At 43.9% G+C, this 22582-nt stretch overlaps 3 protein-coding genes across 4 annotated transcripts; 2 read left to right on the forward strand and 1 right to left on the reverse strand.

The window, feature by feature from the left end:
- Window positions 1-7331, forward strand: LOC310989170 (rho-related GTP-binding protein RhoA-C). Of its 2 annotated transcripts, none has more exons than XM_083976127.1 (5): window positions 1-55; window positions 1444-1599; window positions 4064-4184; window positions 4281-4411; window positions 5323-7331. In XM_083976127.1, exons 2-5 carry the CDS (start codon window positions 1444-1446, stop codon window positions 5494-5496), a joined length of 582 nt encoding a protein of 193 aa, XP_083832253.1. In that variant the 5' UTR covers window positions 1-55; the 3' UTR covers window positions 5497-7331. The 2 variants fall into 2 exon arrangements, with proteins under 2 accessions (XP_083832253.1, XP_083832254.1); XM_083976128.1 differs by having other exon boundaries at window positions 25-77.
- Window positions 7332-7473: 142 nt separating this feature from the next.
- tpk2 (thiamin pyrophosphokinase 2) lies at window positions 7474-12032 on the reverse strand. The gene is made up of 8 exons (XM_083974595.1): window positions 11838-12032; window positions 11506-11747; window positions 10430-10493; window positions 9909-10039; window positions 9665-9783; window positions 8327-8459; window positions 8076-8172; window positions 7474-7992 (listed from the first exon to the last, which is right to left on the reverse strand). Exons 1-8 carry the CDS (start codon window positions 11905-11907, stop codon window positions 7943-7945), a joined length of 906 nt encoding a protein of 301 aa, XP_083830721.1. The 5' UTR covers window positions 11908-12032; the 3' UTR covers window positions 7474-7942.
- Window positions 12033-12323: 291 nt separating this feature from the next.
- On the forward strand, window positions 12324-21078 carry gmeb2 (glucocorticoid modulatory element binding protein 2). The gene is made up of 10 exons (XM_083975055.1): window positions 12324-12630; window positions 13777-13949; window positions 14064-14149; window positions 16150-16274; window positions 16378-16481; window positions 17265-17422; window positions 18969-19037; window positions 19178-19315; window positions 19780-19902; window positions 20350-21078. Exons 2-10 carry the CDS (start codon window positions 13807-13809, stop codon window positions 20958-20960), a joined length of 1557 nt encoding a protein of 518 aa, XP_083831181.1. The 5' UTR covers window positions 12324-12630; window positions 13777-13806; the 3' UTR covers window positions 20961-21078.
- Window positions 21079-22582: the final 1504 nt, after the last annotated feature.

Genomic DNA, 22582 nt, shown 5'->3' on the forward strand with positions numbered 1-22582 from the left:
TTCGTGGCACTGTCGGGGGCGGGGCTGTTGCGTCCGACAGGAAAACGAAAGAAAGGCGAGTATCTCTAAATAAAACGGTACATTTTCGCAAATATGACCTCTCTTATTTGGTCTCTGCTTCGTATCTTAGTGTTGAAGGTTAGCCGCTAGATTCGGACGATATACTTCGGTCTCAAAACACCCTGTGTCCGGCTTTACCACAGGCCAGCTGTCCCGAAAAACTAAGCAAAGTTAGCAAGCTAACAGCTAAAGCTTCCTCAGAGGGAATATGACCTGCTGCTGCTGCTGCTGCTAGCGACAAGTTAGCTAACGTTACCACTGATTCACACAGGCCACAGGGCAGGGATGGTTAAAAATAAGGTAACATCGGGACAGCAAGTTTGTATCGTGAAGCAGTCGACCAGAGGTTAAGATGACAGGTACAGCGGCTCTTTACAACGGAGCTAAACGGCAGTGAGGAAGTGAAGCGCTAATGCAACGTAAACTTGCCAAATAGTCGAGATCCGCCAGGCAGCTGTAGCTAACCATCACATATACAGTGTGTTACAGTGTGTCATGTTAGCTCACTTCACTTCCCGATGCGGTGACAGACCATAATAGGTGTCTGCACCACTCACTATGAATCTGTGCTGTTTAATTTTGCCCGATAAAAGTAATAGGTTCCTCCTATTGACTGCCATGTTATAGTGTGATTTAGTAGGTTCAGTGACTTGACTATTTACAACAACCTATAAACTAAACAGAATGAAGCCCTATTCCGTATTTCTGCTGTTTGGCCCCACATAGAAAATGGCTTTGTTTTGTGGATTGTGTATTATTTACAGGGGCTCTTCAGTAAACTCTATGGGAGGGAAAGTCTTCCAAAAGATGCTGAAGGATGACTCATCTGTCTGTGTCCCGTTTCTGTAGATCGGTGCCCATTGCTTTTTGCATTTGTCCTTCAAAGGCACTTGGATCTTTTCCTCTTGACAGAAAATCAGAATCAGTGACTTTGTGCCACTCGCAATGGAGCATGATGGGAAATTCACTGCTTAATTGTACCATGTAGTGAACCTGTAATGAAACCACACCATTTGTTATGCCTGTCCACTCATTCATTCAGTTTATCCCATAAACTGTCACCTGTTTGTATATTGTTTTTCGCCAGAATAATATATAATAATAATTCAAATTGAGTAATAGACTTAATTGTTGTCACATGAGCAGTGTAACCCCACAGTTTATCTTACAATAGCTACAACAGAAGATGAATTTATATGACACATTACCTTTTATAAAGTATGTTCTCATAGTGTTCAAAGCATTGTTTTGTCAAATCATTTTTTCAAGTGTCTGATGAACCCACTAACTCAAACCACCCTGGATCCTGATTTTTAGCACCAATGAAAACTGTGACCACAGACTCGTAACAGACTCGTAACAGATCTTTCCTCGTTCTTTCAGATGGCTGCAATCCGAAAGAAACTGGTGATAGTCGGTGATGGAGCCTGCGGCAAAACCTGCCTCCTCATCGTGTTCAGCAAAGATCAGTTCCCTGAGGTTTATGTGCCCACTGTGTTTGAAAACTACGTGGCCGATATTGAGGTGGATGGTAAACAGGTAGGGTCATTATCATTCATCCTTACCACCAGGGTTATTATAGTCAGGGCCGTTGTATAGGGGAGAAAGGTGATGATAATTCTAGGGGCCCAGCGCCCAGTAGGGCCCACAAAAGTCCAATCTTTGTACTGATTTATTCTGCATAAGACCCTGACTAATGACTCATAGTAATACTGCATTAGCATCAAAACACAGTAGGCTAAATAAAAAAATGATAATACATATGTAGTCTAAGAAAAAAAAGTGGAAAAGTCTGGGGGTAGGGCCCCACTTTAGTATTCTTTCAGGGGCCCCAGAATTCCTAGCAACGGCCCTGATTATAGTCAAAGTGGCCAAATTGGGGCCCTGAGCAGAATTTTATTTGGAGGCCCTCCCCCGGCCGACCTCACCCAATTCCAAATGTATAATAGTTACAAAATGACTGTACTGTATAATGATGTACGATTTAATTTGACAACATAGTGAGGATGGGACGAACTTAGCCTCTTGGACACATGGACACTGTTTGTTTTTCCTGTCTTGATTTCTAATCGGCTCGTTTCAGTTTTTGCTGGTGGGCAAACATGAAATCTGGTGTTTCTATTGCGCTCATTCTCTTTCACACTCCTTCACTTGCCCTCGATCCGCATATGAATGAATGTTATATGAAAACAAGAACTGGTGAGGAAAATAACAGATGCACAGACACAACAAAAATGAAACACTGAAATAATTCCTGTGACAGTGACCACAGCTGGCCACAGCTGGCCATGCTCGTCCAGGTCAGCCCCACGCGCCAATACAGAGGTTCAGCTAAACGTGTGGGCACGGGAATTAAAGGGCCCATATTATGCAAAATCCACTTTCTACAGGTTTTGTAGCGGTTCTATGTGTTCCTGTGGCTTTCTGTGACGCCTGGAGGTGAAAAAATTGATTGCTTCACTTTTTTGAGATCGTGCCTCCAAACGGGCGAATTGAAATTGCTGTGCAGCTCGACGTCATGAAGCACTGAACTCAAGTGACTCCACCTCCCGGTAGGCTACTTCCTTATCCTCCCCCTGGGCCAGTCTGGAAAACCGTGAGCTCCGCCCGGTGAGACATTTCCATAACAGTGACAGTCGCGACCCCCCCCCCCCTCTCCTCCCGTCCGTCATTTCACATGAAGCCGTGCGGGAGGAGCGGTCGGTACCACGGCCCCCAGATGATCATTTTGAATTATTGACTGAAAAACAGCCGCCCGTCATTAAAAATGAAATCGCGGAGCGGAGAATATTGGAACGGTACCGCTTCTCATCAGCGCATCACGGAATGAGAGACATCTGAACGAGGAAGTCTCGTCTCCCGGCGCAAAACCACCTCAATATTCTCCGGTAGCTTCTCATCAGTCGCTCAGTGCACAGTTTGTGCTGCTGCTCAGTTTCACTTGTTTTTTTTATTTGACAGTTTCACACAGAACTTTCTGATGGCTGTAGGAGTCTCTCCATGTATCTCCTTCTGCCACAGTAAAAAAGGAACATTGACATTTTTTCAGACCAGATGAGAGTCTCAGAAACTTTTTATTTTTGTTTTTTTTTTCTGTCCCAATGTCAACATTAGCACATGTACCTGTAGCGAAAACCACACCCTCTCCCCTTGACGGGTGTGGAGTGGACGTGGTTTACACATCTTATTTGCATTTGAAGGTCATTTCTGGAGAGCCACTTTTAGATTGCTGAGATGCAGAGCTGCAGATTGATTTGGGGACAATACACTATGAATACAATATGGTTGGGCAACTTAGACCCATGTGAAATGGTTGAAAAACAGCATAATATGGGACCTTTAATGAATATTATCATTGATGACGCATTGCCAGGAAAGATCTGATCTGTCTGTTTAGACTGCAGACACATTGGCGCATTGTATCTGATTTGTTTCCACATATGATGGGGGCCTGAATCTGATCTGACAATATCCGATATCATGCATTTTTTCCTGTTTTCATGTTACAGATCTGATCTGTGCCACTTGAGAGCAAAAAAAAATTTGTAGTGTAAAGAAAGCCTGAGTAACTCCTCATAAGAACACATCAGTTTTTGGGATGTACTGCAGGTACTGTAGCTGTGTTTTTTTTAGACTTTAGTCAAAGCCAGCGGTCTCCTCCTGTTCTTGCAGCCTTTACGCTAAGCGAGGCCGACCACACCCTGACACAGACTCAGGGTTGAGATCCATCTGAACACCTGGCTCTCAGACAGGAAGATAATATTTTATAATAACGTTTTTTCCTCTTACAAGTTCACTGACGTCTTCATGCACTGTTTGCTCAGTATGCTCAGTCATAAACAAGTTGAGCCTTAATCTCAAAAATTCAGAATCTCATGAACAAGCTTGAACTAAACTGTAAATGTAGAGACTTTACAGTGTGTTTCCTCTGTCACATCCAGTCGTGACGAAGATCCAGTGTTGTATGGATGTGTGTCTGTAGTTACATCCTCCTCTCTTGCAGGTGGAGCTGGCCCTGTGGGACACGGCCGGTCAGGAGGACTACGACCGACTGAGACCCCTCTCGTACCCAGACACAGACGTCATCCTCATGTGTTTCTCCATCGACAGCCCCGACAGTTTAGGTGAGGTTTCTTCTATGCAGGTTTTTTTTTTTTTTTACAAACATTATTGTGTCTGTGTGCTCCGTATTCAACATGTCCACCTTGAACCCGACACAGAGAATATTCCAGAGAAGTGGACTCCTGAGGTCAAACACTTCTGTCCCAACGTGCCCATTATTCTGGTGGGGAACAAGAAAGACCTGCGGAACGATGAGCACACACGCAGAGAGCTGGCCAAGATGAAACAGGTCAGTGAGGTTGTTGGAGGGGTGAACCTGTGGGAGCTCTGTTCGCACTGATGTTCTTTGTCCCGCTCTTTCATTGTAATTATCAGCAATTTTATTTTCTTATTTTATGATCAGTATATGTGTGGTAATGTACCTTTATTGAAAAAAAATAGAGAAAAAACATTAACTAATTTGATGGGAAGTTCTCAACCTCAGTATCCCACTCTCCCCCACTATATGTAGCCCTCTCTATCAACCCCAAAACCATTGGCAAGAAAATGATTTAACTCAATTGGAAAGACAGAACAAAACTATTAATAAAACACTGGTACAGTCTGCTAACCCAACACTCAAAAGTGGACAAACTTACATTCACCATAAAAGATAATATCACTGCTTTTTTTTTTCTCTCTCTTTTCCTCTTTTTACTCCCAACAAGTTCAACACCCCTCAAAATGCCTGCTCAATACCCCTTTTCACAATCCCACCCCCTCTTTGTTTTGTTCTGTTGCCCCTTGTCCCATACTCTTCTGTACGTATCTAACTGTCCTGTAATGTGTGCATAAGTGTTCAAAAAGAAAAGAAAAAAGTAAATAATAGCCTAATTGATGGGAGTGAGAACATATCAGCTTTGTAGTGGTCATGAGAAACTGTAGGTTAGGGTAACTTCCATTACAGCCATTGAGCTGCGGACATTGGTTCAATGATTGTTAATCAGCCAATAAAACGATGCCACATTTAAACTGTAAAGTGAACAGGTCACTTTTTGTTTTTTATATGTTATTTAATGCCGCGTTCCAGACTGCAGCGAGGACTATAGCCTCTGCATACGTGGCATCTGCTCAACCCACTGTGAACAGGTCACTTTTTGAAATGTTTTTGTGTGAGTTGAAGCTGATTTCCCCCCCCATCATTCTGCTCCACCCAAACAGGAACCAGTGAAGTCGGAGGAGGCGAGGGACATGGCCAACCGAATCAACGCCTTTGGCTACTTGGAGTGCTCGGCCAAGACGAAAGACGGCGTGAGGGAGGTGTTCGAGATGGCCACCCGGGCGGCGCTGCAGGCCAAGAGACGAGGCAAGAAGAGCGGCTGCCTTCTCCTATAGAGCGTGAGGTGACAGCCGGAGCGGGAGGGGACGGGGGAAACAGACAAGGCCAAGAAAAAAAACCACCTCCACTGTTTCTGCCTCGTCATCACGGTGGGCACAGTTTAACGGGGAGTTACAGGGATGAGGGAGAAGAAGTGGAACCGAGCCAAAGGAAAAAACAAAACAAAACAAGAAGCTCAATTGTAATGGAAAAGGGGGTTGGGTGGGGGGGAGGGGATATATACTTTAAGTCCAAGGTTATAGCTTTTAGCTTTCAGATAAAAATACTGTAATCTTGTGTTTAGAAACCTTAAATTAAGAGAACATGAAGAGAAGGAGCATCTCTCTCACTCGTACTTTTAAAGGCGAGGCAGGGTTTGTCCTGTACGGAGGTTTCAGGTCTCTGAATGGAGCACGGTGGTCTCCTCAGTCCCTGAGACCAGCTCCAGAGGAGACCAGGGCTCAGACAGACGTACGCCGCTGTCCTGCAGTGTGACCGTGTCTCTCAGTTTTGTCCTCTCATTCTATAGGTTTTCATTCTCCTTCATTTCTAAAGTTTGACCAAATTAACTTTCTACGGAGCGAGCGCGCTTCTCTCTCTCTCTCTCTCTCTCTCTCTCTTTTTTTTTTATCAACCTGTAATATTTGATACAGTTTTCATTCATTTAAAAAGCTGAGTGTTTTATTATTTACAGTTGAGCATGAATACATGATGTAACGAGACCAACTTATGTGTATTTTATACAAACTTCATCATTAACACGACGCTTAAAAAAATAAATGAAGTTGATTGAGATTAACCTTCAAGTCAGAAAACTGGGATTGAATGAAATCAAGGTGGGCCGTCAAACACACTGTACACAGCTGGGTATGAAGGGGTTAACAAAACTTACTCTAAATGACAAGTGGAGCCTGATTGGCCCTGTTTTATAGGAAGAGTTCTCTCTGTCTGGTCAGTTTTAATTCGCTGGCTGATTCAGAACAACGTACACATCTACAGCACAGTTACGTTTCTTTTCGTCAACATAAATGCTGTTTTCACTCTATTTTTCAAATTAAATTCAGCATTTTTTTTTAATGGCAATTAGACATGCACACGTGCCAGCGTTTCAACAGATCATAGGAGACACTTCCTTGTTAGCAGTAGGCTTTTAATTGGACAACATTTGCAGGAATGTTGGTAACGCCCCTTTAACAGAAACTGTTGCCACCGAATCATTTTGAAAGAGCAGCGGCCAATGAAGAAGCTCTATGGCATTTAGCTGCCAAATGGTTTAACTACGATCAGTCGGTCAGTGATTATAGAGCCGTCTGTGCTGCCAAAATAAACGCATGTGGAAGCGACTGAAAACAGTACTCCCACTCATACCGACGACTCCCCCCCCTCAGTCCCCAGTCTGTTTTATTCTGCAGTTAGATGCTCTCCCATTATTTAAGTAACAGACACGGTGTGAGATTTGACAGTAGAGCAGGATGTACCATACCTGCGCACACCTCAACACCTGCCAGGATCTTACCGTTGAGTTTTGTTTCCTCTCAGTTCACTCATGACGTCTACAGCTGTTCTTCTTCTTTGCTTCGTACTCTGCTCCACCTTATGTTACCTTTGTGATATTCTACTGGCTTACCTTGTATTATTTTGCACACAACTAAAAAACAAAAAAGGTCAGTGTGTCACACACTTAGAAAAATGATGATGTCAGTCAGATAATGAAATACAAGATGCAAGCGACTCCTTAACGATTGGGCTCTTTGTAAGAGGAAGATTCTTTTGTACACAGATGTATCCTCACATTTCTCCACTCGTCTTTTTTAATGTATTCTAAAGGAAATAAACTGTAACAGAACGACCATGCTCGGCCACTGGTGTCTTTTTTTGTTTGTTTGTTTTTTAAGTTGTAATTGGTGAAATAAAATGAGGAGCAAGGAGAGATACTCAAGACACAAGTGACAGTGGACACAATAGACGCAACATCAGGGCTTTTAGAGGCCGGTTGTGTTTAGTTGCAGGGTTAAAACATACAACACAAAGTCATTTTGTGATCCAGACTTGCCTTGAAGGATCTAAAAGTATCTATAAAACAAAACACAGTGACGTCTAATTGTATTCTAACTCTTAGTATTTAAGTCAATTAAATTCAAATGTCTAAATATGCAGTAGGAGTGAAGTGATTTGAGTCCATGTACAGAGTTAGAACAACTGACTCTTGACAGGACTGCTCCTGTTCACAGCTTCAAATATTTTCATACATCTGCAGCTGGACGGTGTCATTGGTCAAATGCCTAAACTGTCCCAAGAAGACCTTTGTGCAGGGTCCATCAGATCAGCCGCCATCACGTGCACCGCTCCCCCGTCTTGGCTTCCGGTTACCAGCTTCAGTCAGCAGCACTGAGCTTGGTTCCTGGGAGCCCATGTGCTGGGATAAATGTAAACTTGTGGAGTCAAGAGGCTCCGTCCTCAGCTTCACTCTAATGTCTGATGGAGCCCAGCCACAAACTCCTGATAGCACGGCTCTGAAATGAAAAGCCCACGGTCAACACAAAGAACAGATCTGATGTTGTCGACACATTTTATAATGGATCCAACCGTCTCAAACCTGTGTCAGCCTCGATAAACGAATGTCTAATGAGGAAGTCCAAGACCACCATGGCACAGTTGGGTTTGAAGTCATCTGTGGACAGCAGCTCCTTCACCTGAAACCAGGACAGGAAGTCAAGAGCTTCATCGAGGCAAGACATAACAAATACCGTCCATACGCACGCTAAATTGCAGTCAATCATGATCCAGATGACGTGGTGTGGGTTTCAAAGTGAAGACGCGGGAGTGCGCATGTCAACTGACACTGACCTCGTCAATGGGCAGCAGGTAGAACTCCTGCACCTCTCCATCCCCGACTCTGGGCTTAAAGTCGAGAGGAAGCTCCAAGTCAAAGACAAACTGACATTCAGGGAACACCCCCTCCTCATCCTCGTAGGTGTAGCTAGAAGACATAGCAACAAGTGGTTAATTTTAAAGGGGACATATTATGGAAATTACACTTCTTGAAGACTCTTGGGTGTTTGGCTTCCGGCCACCAAAATGTGACAATTGACAAAAAATTGCAAGCTCCCTAGGTTGAAATCTATGTGGTTTTCCTCAGTTGACATCCAATGATGTCATTAGTTTTCAAATTTGCATACCGGTAGTCCCACCCCTACCTGTGAATACCGTTACTGGTAGAGGGGGCGGGTCGAGCAGTGGCTCATTTACGCATTCACCACGCTATGAAATAATCATGTATAAATATGTAACATTACAACACATGAAGCAAATACTCGGAACTACTTGCGCTTTTGAAATGGGACCTGTCCCGTTCACCTTCATTGTGTTCACTGAGCAGCTCACGTCTCTGCCCCGCTGATCTCAAAACAACATGCACCGATAATTAAAGGTAATGAACCTACTGCTATGACTATAGTGATTATGGCAATAGGCATATTTGCCAAAATGTTGAACTATCCCTTTAACGTTCAGTGTTTCTCACTGAGTTTTTGACCTTGAGCATGCTGCACAGATGGAGGAGTGGTGGATAAAATGGCTGAGTAATAAGAGTAAAAACAGTGCAGTGGGCGTTTTAATGCTGCCGTTTTGTGTTCTTAATACACTGACAGGACTCTAGTGCCATTAAAACAACAGACCTCACTGAAAAGTAGCTTTGATCTTTCAACTATTGATGTCATTCTGTTTTATTCTCACTAAATTCTTCGAATAGACCCAAACCAACAATGGATCAGTCTGTCTCTCACTCTGTGGCTCTGAGCTCATTGGTTCCTACTATTTTTTTTTTTCAAAAACACATGATAAGGTTGGTTGGTTTAGTCTTTTCATCCAATTTATACTTTGCACAAGTGAGCGCAGGCAAACTGGTTTTAGGATGTTCAAATGACTGCGCCCTGATTATTTGATTGCTGTGACTTATGAGCCCAATTTAAAAAAAAATTTTCATGTTATTTATTAAAGTTATTATAATATTGTTTTAACTATTCTGCCCATTATACTAAAACCTGGTTCAGTGCATCTCTCCTTGTTCTATACAGAGTTAATGTTTTCTTGTGCTCTGTCCCTGTACAAATAACATTTACATTACATTTACATTACATTTACTGAAACTTGAATTTTCTAGATGTGCGATGGTATCAGACTCACCTCACTGTATTGACAGGACGAGCCCTCTCAGCGATGGCTGCTGGGATACACGCTTCCTCTTGACACTCTTTCACCAGAGTGTGTTTGATGCCCACGCCAGCAGCCAGGCCACCTGCTGCCTTCAAACAAACAAGCAACACTTCAGCCTCCTTGAATCATTCCTGCAGTGAGGAATTTGAAACGCTGAACTGTTTAGTTCACATTGATCATATCTGCTTCCTGTGTTGTGTGACTTGGCACTCACCACGTTGTCCAGTAGTCCAGGGTACGTCTGCTTGTGTGGGGAGCGTCGCGCCAACCACATGCTGACCTCCCCGCTGCTGCTGACGGTGTATCCATTGAGATGGACCCCGTACCGCTTCACCCCGAACAGACCTATGGTGCAGCATCACAGTGGGCTCATGCAGCACTTAAAGGTCCAGTGTGTGATATTTAGCAAAATCTAAACATACTAACATGAATATATTTGTATAAGTGTATAATCGCTATAAAATAAAATCTGTTGGGTTTTCATAGCCTTATCATTCTTCTTTTATAGGGTCTTGCTTAGAGAGTGTCGCCATCTTGGGTCGCCATGTTTGTATGGAATGGAAAATCCAGCCAACCAGAGAGCACATTTTAAACAACAATAAACAATATAATTATTTAATAGATAAATAATAGAATCGGAATGCCAAATGTCACTGTTTTGCCCTCATTTTACACACTGGACCTTTAACTCCGACAAAACACCACACAGAGCTGGTCAGCTGCGTCAGAACTTACTGGTAGCTGCTCTTTCCATCCACATCAGAGGAGGGTCAGATAATTTAGGCATCACACTGTATTTCTGAAAGAGGAGAGGCCTTTGTATTTACTCCTATAAATACGAGGGTTATAACTGACCAAGGTCTGATCCAGTGTATCAGATGGAATAATAATAATAACTTTTATTTGTATTGCACATTTCATACAATTATTGCAGCTATTAGTGCTTCACAATAAAAGGAGGAACATTAAAAGAACATACAAATTGAAACAACTACAGGAGACTAACTGTCCCAGTTATCAGTGCCAATAGGCAATAGAGAGCACAAGCATTTTGTTCTGTCAGGAGCATGAACATTCACAGTGGATCCAAGGAAAGTGGAAGTTATGGTGACCTCCAATCAGACTGTGAGTATTTCTCCTGGACAGATCAGAGTGTGTCTATGTGGTGGCATCAGGCAGAATGCAATACGGTTTTGGGGGGAGCTGCTTTGACAACACGGCTTTGCATGGGTTAATTACAGACTACAACAATAACAGAACTGTCGATGCACATGTGATTTGAGTTTTTAAAAAGTCACATGCCACTGGCACTTTATTGCAAAAACTGTATACATTCCATGGATCATACACAAACTGAAAAATGAAATACTCCTTAAGTTCAGGATGTTTATCCATTATGATGATGCTGTTACTCACAACACCACTGCTCTTGGCTTTTGGTTGAGTTTGTCTGGTTGGTCAGGATTTATTTTAAATCACTGTGCACATATATGAAGGACTAAAACTGACATACAATGTACAAATACAATGTTTTTTTTTATTGTTTTTAAATATTTATATCTTCATTTATTTATCTTTTTATACTTATGTTAATATTAGTCTTCCATACAGTATGGATGTAGTTGAACAACCAGCAAGCTGCTGCAAAACGTGCTAATTAGACTGCCGGTTTAATTGGATGTTATTGCATTCATTCAGATGATATAACTGTTTACTGTGTGCACTGCAGACAATAATACTGTGTTCTGCATTGTCATTTTATCTTGTGATATAATACAGTATATAACACCACAGGTGTGCCAGTGCCTCACCTCATCTCTCCACCCCCTCAGGCAGGTGAGGGACTCCTCCGGTCTGAGGGCCTGCAGCACAGCGTCCACAGCCTCGGACCTCTGCTCATACGAGTCCAGGCTGCGGCGCAGAGTCACGGCGCCACCGTGCGGAGGACTGAACACCTCCGGGAACCGGCTCAGCAGCGAGGCCACATGCGGAGGAATCCAGCCGACCTGCGCCCCGTCTATCTCAAACCTGGAGCAGGCAGCGCGGCCGGAGCCTGTGGGGACAGAGCGGAGGTGGTCACCGGGTGCAGGAGCAGTGACTGGCCGGAGAGGAGGCTCCACACCGGGTCACTGCGCTGCTCTACCTGGGAGGTGGAAGCTGTTCATCCGGCGGAGCAGCGCCAGGACTCTCTCTGACCAGCCAGGGCTCGCCATCTTAAACTGCAGTCTGTCGGTCACCAGGCCCTCAGACTCATGAAGTCCAGAGGTGTTGGGAGAGTTCAGTCTACAGGACCAGAAGTTGAACCAGAACCAGGACCAGGACCGAGTGAGCGAGCACCACGGATCCCTCTGCAGTGTCTCTCACTCTCGCGTGACCTCCTCTTCTCCGTGGCTGCCCCGGGATTTTCCTCTCTCAGATTCGCCGGGGATCAAAACGATTTGAAACATTTGTTACATTGGGTTACAGTCATACTGTTTAAATAAAAGTTACACTTTTTAAAAATTCCATTGTCGTTTAAAAGAGATGATTGGTTAGTTAGTTAGTTAGTTACTAGTTAGTTAGTTGAATAAGTCAGGTCCACACTCCAGACCACTTGGAGGCGCCAAATGCACTACTTCGTCAACACCGTCGAAGAAGGAGAACCGGAAGTAGCGAGAAAGTATTGTAGTGTTGATGGTTGAGGGTTGAGATGAGATAGTATTTCCTATGAACTGTAATTTAGTGTAAGAACTGGGTAGATATACTGTGTTTGAGACATAAAGGAGACTCAATGGGTCTACCGGTAGCGCTCTGCTGTTAGCTAGTTGGCTGAATAGCTTTAATGTAAACAAAGCTAGCTCGTAACCACTCTGCTCCACAGCAGCATCACTGTTTCACTACAAGACGACGCGACATTTATCCAGTCAGGACTGCCCGAACGTAAAGATATTAAAGAGGTAAGACCCATTCAACACCTCTAATGCCTCACCCACACACCAAACGTCATACAAAGCTCCCACCAGTTTAAATTGCTGCTGATGCAGAGCAAAACATTTGAAGCTACCGCCATTCAGCGTTATCTCTTGCCGATGGAGAGCTCCACATCTCACGTCTTTGTCGTTTTCAGTCTTAAATCCAGCTCTTCGCGAATAGCTGTTAGTACCAGATACTGGAATATAAACATGGCGATTCGTAGAAAATGTCGCCTACCTCTTGATTTTCCAGTGCTCAGTCTGTTTCTGGAAACTTAAAGGGATATTCCAGCATCAATTTAAACCATGATCTAAAGCATCGAGAGACCGAGACCCCAGTAGCGACTTCAGCACAGACAGTCAGATAGCAAACTCATAGCCACAAATAATGCCCAGAACAGCACCAAACGTCGCCAACAGTACTATCAGTGTCCCAGCACATAATACCAGGCATCAAACACCTGCTAGCTTTGCCTGAGACGAAAACAGAACTCACCCACTCTCCTCCAGCTGCTTGCTAGTTGTGGGGAAGCCCTGACGAGTTCCCACCTGTCTTCCCTATCTGTTTCTAACAATAATTGTTGTTGACAGAGAAATGAACAGAGCTGAGTTGCTCAAACAGCCAAGTGTTGCGTCACTGGACTCCTGACAGTTCTACTGCATTCGATAATGGACTTGTCTGCTTTATAGCAAGCTAGAGGAGAGTGGGTGAGTTGTGTTTTCCTCTCCTTTCAGTCTAAACCAGGCAAAGCTAGCAGGTGTTTGATGCCTCGTATGATGTGCTGGGACCCTGTTTGTACTGTTGACGAAGTGTAGTGCTGTTCTAAGCATGATTTGTGGTTATAAGTGGCTTCTTTGATGGCGGTTGGCTCTTGGCTCCAGAGACAGCAGTATTTTTGCCATCTGGCTGTCTGTGCTGATGTCGCTCTAACTCGAAAAGTTTGCGGTCAGCGAACTTGATCTCTCCAGGGGGGGTTCTACTCGGTCTCATGGTGTGTTAGAGCATGGGTTAAATTTACGCCGGACTATCCCTTTAATGCTGCCAGGAAACCCATTGTCTTGTAATGATGCTGCCTTTCTCAATATTATTATCAACTTTGCAATAAACGATTTTCCCCTCTCCGTTGTTAGATTCAGGGTGTGAAGCTCCACCTGTCCTCCATGGCGACATCAGAGGTCAGCATGCAGGAGATGAGCGAGGTTGTGATCGTCACCATACCGGACGGTGTGGGCGAGGACCTGCCCTCTGTGGTGGAGGACGACAAAGCAGTGCTGATGACTGCAGAGCTGACCCCTCAGCCAGGGTGAGGCGGATACACTGTGCACAGAGTGGCCACCAGCACACACTCACCTAGTTTCTGAGGAGGTTGTCCAGTTGAATTGAAACTTAAAATACTGTGTGTGTGTGTGTTTTCCAGGGAGGAGGTCCTCACAGTTGCACCAGTTGAGGCACAAGATGAGGCCGGCAGCTCAGTTTCACTGTCAAAGGAAGAGGCCGTTATTGGTAATGTGACCTGCAGGATTTTTATTAAGACTTTGTAAAATTTGGTAGATTGCGTCATTCATTTTTTTCATTAACAAAACTCCTGTAAAAGCAGCGTTTGTGAAGTAAATGTAATAAACACATTACTACAGTATTCACTAACTGAGGAGGTGCAGGTTGTTGGTCCCTCCAGCCGCTTCTCTAGCTCCTCTGGCCTTGATCTCCAAGTGTCCTCACCAAGACAGTTGACCTCGAAATTGATTGAAATACTTGATTCTTTGCATGGCAGCTGACTAACATAAGTATCGTATTTTCCAGACTATATGTCGCACCAGAGTATTAGTCGCATCTGTCAAAAAATATGTTGCAAAGAGGGAAAAAAAACATATATAAGTCGCATTTATATTTGAACATTTATTTCATAAGAATCCAAAAACAAACATTTAATCTGGAAAGACTATTCAGTTAGTCTACACAATAGCCTGAAACAATTCTGCCAATCAGCTCGTCACAATGGCAGAGAAGCCGAAAAATGTAAAACTGCTGGTGCCACCGTGGACAACGACCGTTTACACAGTGAGAACAAGTGAGAAGAAGACTGTTGTTGTTACAGTGAGCTAACTGTGCCCGCGTGTTTCATGCTGGGAGAGACATGAGATCGTTTTGGAGTCTCCGGTTGCTATGGATACAGTACGTGCCTTCTGCCTTCTCGACCTTCTTGATGACATGGCGTATATTTTTGATATATAAGTTGCTTTAAAATATAGGTCACATGACCAGCCAAACTACTAAAAAAAGCGCGACTTATAGTTCGGAAAATACGGAGCTGAGAGCCTCTAATGACTGTATGTTTCAGGCAGTGTAGTAATTGAAGCATTTCTCACAGACAATAGTCTGTGGACTAGTTAGTTAGTTTAGTTAGTTTGTCTTTATTGTCTCCCTTGGGAGAAATTCATCCTGGACAGACCAGAGACTCCAGGCGCCATGAACACATACACAAAACAATACATCTAAGATCATAAACAAACACATCATCATATCCCCCAGCTCCTTGCACGCCCCCCCACAATGTCCTGAAATCACCTATACATATAAAAAGACAATAGTAATTAATAACATGATGCCCATCTGACCCCTTGCTACAGCAACATTATTGCACATTCCTCTTTACATTCAGCAACACACTCATTATTGCACATTACTCTTTACATACCACAACATGCTCATTGTCTCTCACCCCCCCCATGTCCCACCCCACCCTTTCCCCCACACACACACACACACACACACACACACACAACTTATTTAACTTATTTTCCTGTTATTAAGTAGCTTAATTGATAATGGAATAAATGAGAATTTGTATCTATTGAGTTTACAGCTTGGTAACCTGTACCTTCTGCCTGAAGGCATCAACTCATACTCCCTGTGGAGGATGTGATTTGGGTCTGAGGTGATTTTTTGACCTTGCTTCATAACTGTTTGTTCGAATATCTCCTGGAGAGATGATGGAGGCAGCATGCCAATTATTTTTCCTGCCCTTTTGATCAGGTTTTGGAGTTGTACTTTATATTTAATGGTCAGGTTGCCTTGACTATTGTTCAGTTCAGTTCAATTCAGTTTTTATTATGTCTCGAAGGAAATTTATTTGCAGCAGATAAAGACTGACAACACAAGTGACAATAAATACAGTTAATGCCAAGTCAATACAAAAAAAAGAAAGGGATACAGTCAATAAGAAAATGAAAGAAAAGAAAAGAAAATCTTCCCCTAGCTCATCGCGCTGAGCCTTTTATCTACAACAGGGATAAAAGAGGCCCTTGCATGCTGAGTCTGGTATAAATGGTTAAAATCAGTCTAAATGAAAAAAAACATAGAAAACGCATAACACAGAAACACAATACACCAACCAGCGCAGAACACAGACACCAGACATGGTATAATGCACAGATGACCCAAAAGCCTGTTTCAACAGTGATGTATAGTTGTGTTTAAAATGACTTCTGTCTCTGTCTGTGTAGTGAAGTTAACAGAGGAAGTGGACGTTGAAGCTGATGTCCTCTACCCCATCACCTGTGGAGACGCTAAAGCTACGCTGGTCTGGAAGAAGTTTGTGTGTCCCGGGATCAATGTGAAGTGTGTCCAGGTACAACATGTGATTTCTGAGCGTATTGAAGCTGCCGTGGGTGAAGCCCAGGATGAAGTGGGTCGATCATGACTAACAAATGTTTCTTTTCCTCTCTGACCAGTTCAAAGAGCAGCTGATCAGCCCAAAGGAGTTTGTGTGCTTAGCAGGGAAATCCACTCTGAAGGACTGGAAGAGAGCCATCCGCCTCAATGGCACCATGCTCAGGTCTGGATGAATGCACTAACAGTGAAATTTACATGCCTGATATTGTTATTTTTATGATTATGAATGGACACAAACATACAGCCTCTTTTTATACTCAACAAACCCTGGGTTTGATTTAGAGCTTAACAGAAGAGAGAGGTTTATCACCTGTTCAGTTCTGGTGTTCAGGATTTTTCCTCTGGCTTCTAGGACTTTTTGAAACTGTCGTCATGATTAGTAACATTTAAACCAGTATTCCATTCCTGCAGAAACATTGTTTGAACTTTCAGAAATTGAGGCCAAAGGCAAACAGGGTTGTGTTGATGAGATGTGTTGTGCGTCAGTGGCTCCTGACGTGCAGGTCGACAGAGACACCTCAGGGTGGCACTGTTCCATCACACATGGCTATTAGCAAAGACAGGTTGTGTATCTACGTAGATGTTGTCAGGGCTCCAGACTAATTTATTTTTCACCCAACCACCAACCGCCCTAGCGGGAAACTTTTATTTTTTTCCTTTTCTTCTCTTTTTAAGGGAATGGAAAAAGGAAAATATTCACATTTCCTTTTCGTTCATGACCCGATTCCTTTTCGTTCATGACCCGATTCCTCACACACATTGGCCTGTCACCTGAAAACACAGGTTCCAGATTCTTTGAGTTGCCCCTTTCCATGTTTCACTAGTATTTAAAAAAATATATTGGTTGCACGTGCATCACAAGTAAATAAAATGCAAAATGCCCCCATTTAGGGGCCGTCTGGAGCCCTGGTTGTGTATCATCCCTCATTGTTGTTTAATTACACAGGAAAATCATGGATTCAGGTGAACTGGACTTCTACCAGCACACCAAGGTCTGCTCCAACACCTGCCGCAGCACCAAGATAGACCTGGTGGGAACCAAAGTGTCCATCAGCAGCGACCAGTCAGCTGACCTGGTCCCTGCCACCCCTTCATCAGCCGACTGTAAGTCACCCAGCCTACGCTCTGGCACCGGTTCATGTGCTTGATTGAGTGTCCCACTGGTTTCTATGGTGATTTATAAAACGGAAAGGTGAAATCCGGCGATCTGATTGGTTGTTAACCGTGGTATATTGAGCATATACCACGGCTACTATTCTAAAGCCTTATCACAGCGTAGGCTATCACTCCGCGTCAGGCACGTATGACTGGTATGAATGGAAGTTGTTGTCATGTATCCATGACAACGGACTGTTGCCGTCCGTAGCAAAAGACAGCTGATGTTTTTACGATGTTAAAAAATGGACTAAAGTAGTTGAATTCACATGTTTTAGGTGAACTTTCACCTGCGGGGAGGGTTAACAATGGTAGAGGGGACTGAGCAGTGACTTTCACCTGAAAAAATGCGGAGGAAAAGACGAGCTGCAGAGCTAACTAGGAGCTAACGTCTGGAGAGGTGGGACTATTTTTTCACAGTGAGGCTATTTTATTGGATAATATGTATTTCTGGTTGAATAAAACTACATGAAATTGATTGCGTATCCCTCTTTTATATTGCCTTTACTCGTAACCGTTTTATAAAAGCAATATATCACTCCAGTCCTCCGCTTCGCGTCGGGCCGAACAACGCCCCTTAGCCGTGGTATAATGAGCATATACCACGGCCTGTCGTGATATATTGCTTAAGTGTATTTAGGTGTAGTTTTAATGCTTTGTTCTTCTTGATCCATTCTCATCACTTTTAGTAATAAAGAGTTATGTAACGGAAACACAGAAACTGAGAGTGGAGTCGAGTCAAAACATTTACCGTAATATTTAATTTGTCATTCAAAAGCTAAAACTGGACAAATAACACAGTCTGTTGCCCCAGTGCATGCTGGGTGGCCTCCCGATACACCCACACCATGTAGCTTTACATGTACAGTTGTGCTCATAAGTTTACATACCCTGGCAGATTTTGTACAATGTGTACCATCCTTTAAAGGGATAGTTCAACATTTTGGCAAATTGTCCCGTTGCCATAATCTCTATAGTTTTAGGAGTAGGTTTGTTACCTTTAATTGTCGGTGCAAGCTATTTTTAGAACGGCGGAGCAGAGCCGTGAGCTGCTCAGAGCTACGCTACGGAGGCTAATGGGATTTCTTGGTTTCCCTCATCAAACTCATCAAATACACAATCCAACGCTCTGGTGGACAAGTTGTGACCTGCACATTCACCACGCTATGAGATAATAACGGAACGTTACGAGACGGAGTTGTTTCAACGTAAATTCAGAGACTGCTTGTCGAAAAACTGCTCCTAATGGGAACGCGCATCAGCGGTTTTGCATTAATTTACCTCAAATTTACGTAATGTAGCTCTGAGCAGCTCGTGGCTCTGCTCCGCCGTTCTGAAAATAGCTTGCACTGACAATTAAAAATAACGAACCTACTCCTAAAACTATAGGGATTATGGCAATGGGCCAATTTGCCGTATCCCTTTAAGAGCTGGACCTCAGAGAGTCTGTGACACAAACAGGTTTCACTGATGTTGTTTACTGTTTGTGTTGCAGTGAACGGAGCCGCAGCCTCGTTTCCTGAGGCGGCAGAGGAAACGTCAGAGTGGGTCACAGCCATCGGAGGTGACCTAAACACACACACACACACACACACACACACACACAGACACATAGACACACACACACATAGACACACACACGTTGTCATGTGGAGTGAAATGAGTGAGGGTTTGACTCTCTGTGACGTGTGTTTATGCGCTCAGAGGACTCGGTGGTGTTCTGGCGCACGGTGAAGGAGGCGGGGCTGCTGGATGAGGTGGTGGAGGACTTCCAGAAGCAGCTGCAGGAGGTGCTGAAGGGGCTGCAGGAGAGAGTGTGCGACCCTCCACTACAGGTCAAAGGTTAGAGTTGACACAGGCATTTTGTGTGGCAATATTATATTTTCAGATGATTCACAGATGCCAAGTGTTGATCTTTTATGTACCGTAAATTGCAAATATGAATGAAAGTTTCTGTTCTATAACACTAGAGTACTTTGATGAGTGTGTTGGTCAGCCTGTCTGCTTGATAATCTTGTTGTGCCAGAATAAAAATGAATAAAAAAACAGACTGACAACTTTATCTTATGAGATAAAATAGATGATGACAAAGTTTTCCTTACATCATTAACAAAAAGCTAATAAAATGTAATATATAAGACTCCATGGTTACAATATTCAGAATAGTATCATATTATAACATAAGGATTGTGTTAATATTGTATCTTAGGGCTTCTGGTGAGGTTGACGTATGAAACCAGCAGAGTTTAACCAGGCTGTTTCCTGTTTAACATGAAGTGTTTTTTTTTTTTTTTTTTTTTTTTCAGATGCCGTTTTGCTGAACAATATTGTGCAGAACTTTGGGATGTTGGACCTGGTGAAGAAGGTTCTGGCCAGTCATAAGAGTCAGATGGACCGTTACAGAGAGCAGTACACCCGCAGCCTCGCTTGTCAGTACCAGAGACTTTCTCGCACCTTTTTGACTCCTCCATGTAGTTTCTGCACTGTAGTGTGTGTGTGTGTTAGGGCTGTCAATCTTCCTCTTCAAATCATATTTTAATTTCTAATGCTTATTATGTTAAATATTCTAATTATATTCAATTTTTTTGTTTTTTTATTCAAATTATATTCACATTTTTTATGTTTTTTATTCAAATTCAAGTTTTTAATGTTTTTTTTTTTTTTTTTTTTTTACGTTTTTACGTTCCGTGTCCACTAAAGGGCATTCCAACCAAATTAATTAATTAATTTGCGTCACTGCGGAAGGCACACGTTCAAACGTCAGTTTCCACCTTTGAATGATCTCACTTTTAAAATAATTCAAATTCTTGTGTGTGCGTGTGTGTTTGTGTGTGTGCGTGTGTGTGCGCGCTTACTCATTATCTCTTCCTCTGCAGCTCTGGAGCAGCAGTGTGATGAGCACAGGAAGCGAGCCAAGGAGCTGAAGAGCAAATCCCAGCACCTCAACAACGTCCTGATGACCCTCACCCCGGTCCCCGCGCCGCCCGCGCCCAAACGCCCTCGGCTGACCCGCACCGTCTCCGGGCCGGCCACGGTCAGCGCCTCCCCGACCCAGATCACCCTGCCCCTCAACCAGCTGACCGGCCTGCCGCTGGGCAAGGTGCTGACCGTGGCCGGGGGCCCGGCCGGCACCAACCTGGGCGGATACACCCTCCTGACCTCGGCGCTCTCCGGCTCGGAGCTGCTGGCCGACTCCTCTAACCTGACGGTGCTGTCCACGGCGGCGGGTCAGGAGGGCGCCGGCGGCTCGGCCTTCGTCAAGGTGTTGGGCTCCCAGTTCCAGCTGGTGACGCTCCCGGGGGGGCTGCAGGGCTTGGCCACCACGCAGGGCGGCACCATCCAGCATCAGATCGGCAGCATCAGCGTGGTGGACGCCACGGCGACCATCGAGGAATCGCAAGAGAAACAGCAGGAGGACGGCGACGAGGAGGGTCAGCCGGAGGAGGCTAAGGAGGAAGACGGGGAGCAGCCGGCCGAGCAGCAGTGAGACGGAGGACGCCTGCTCTCTCCCTCACCTCCTCTACGTGTGCCGTCACGGCCGAGGCCTCGTCCACATCCCGACTCTAACTCTTCATTTGTCATGTAACACGCAGCTCGTCTCAGGCGTCCTCGCACTCGGCCGACCCCCATGTTTCTGTCGGGGAGGTGTCGGAGTGTGAGATTGAGCGGGTGGGTCATTGTAAATATGTATTTGTACATAATATATTTGATACAGTGAAGGTTTGTTCAGTCTGGAAATAAAAGCTCAGTTTTTGAGAACAAAGTGTGACGGAGACATTCACATCAGAGGAGATGAAGAAAAATCTTTACTCAAGGTCCACTTACTAGCTCCTTCTGGACCTTTCTGTTGCATTTCGCCATCTTCATCAGATGAGCATCGTTCAGTTGTCGTAGAAGTGTCTCTGCTGTCGTCACATGACCGTTAGCAGAGTGAAGGAGGAGGGATTTATACCGTTTTCCCTTCAGAGGGGAGACGCTACCAGACAAACACACGTTGGTGTTGACATTTCCACCAAACCAAGTAGATGAGGTAAATGAGTGGAGCCTTATTTCATTCAACACATTGTTTCACTCCTGTGTCCCTTCAAATACCACACATATTAACACTTAATCAAATCAACACTTGCTAAATGCCTGCTTCGGTGTGTGTGTGTGTGTGTGTGTGTGTGTGTGTGTGTGTGTGTGTGTGTGTGTGTGTGTGTGTGTGTGTGTGTGTGTGTGTGTGTGTGTGTGTGTGTGTGTGTGTGTGTGTGTGTGTGTGTGTGTGTGTGTGTGTGTGTGTGTGTGGGGTCATGAAAGTGAGATTTAGACCAAATGTGAGCCAGAAGTGACGTCAGGTTGCCACAAGGTGGCGCAGTGAGATTCATGATCAGTGACTCAGACTTGAGCGCTTCATGCTTTGTGTGTTTGTAGCGTTGGACACAAGGAATTAAGAAATAAGAAGAGTTTCATATTCATGGACACGGACTGCAGAGAAGACAGCAAAGGTTAATTTAGCTTTACAGGATCTGTCCTTGAGAAAAAAGTTTCTGATTTCACTGTCATGAGGAGAACAACCAGAGAGCATATAGGTACAGTAAAATATAGATTTATGTTTGGATTGATTTGATGACTGCTTTGACGTTTTTTTATTTTTGTTTTTTTTTATTTAAACATCGTCTCTCAAAGTCATTCATGATAATAAAAAAAACATTTATTATAAAAAATCAGGATTAATCTGGCCACAGAAGGAGACCTACAGTCAGTGTGTCTTATTCTGAACTCACTGTGCACCTTTGTTCTAGTTTAAACCTTTAGGCTACAATCACAATATGAAGCCACGGGATAAAATGTTAGTGAAGTGTCACCATTTTTCTGAATGGGGCCTAAAAAAAACCCCAAATCAGTCATTTTTCCCTTTGAAGGTTCGGACAGACAGGAAGTGATTGTACTCATGGCTTTTATTAAAGAAGCATCCTTTATTGAAAGACAGACGATGACGCCATCAACACACAGACGAGTCGTTACACAGAAGGCAACTGAGTTGGCTACAAGCAGATCAGCAGGCATATGATAACTTTCTGGATAAATGTTGGCGTTTTCAAGTGACCCAGTCCCCTGTGGTGTGTC

This window comes from Trachurus trachurus (assembly GCF_905171665.1).
Source record: "Trachurus trachurus genome assembly, chromosome: 7".
Taxonomy (NCBI): domain Eukaryota; kingdom Metazoa; phylum Chordata; class Actinopteri; order Carangiformes; family Carangidae; genus Trachurus; species Trachurus trachurus.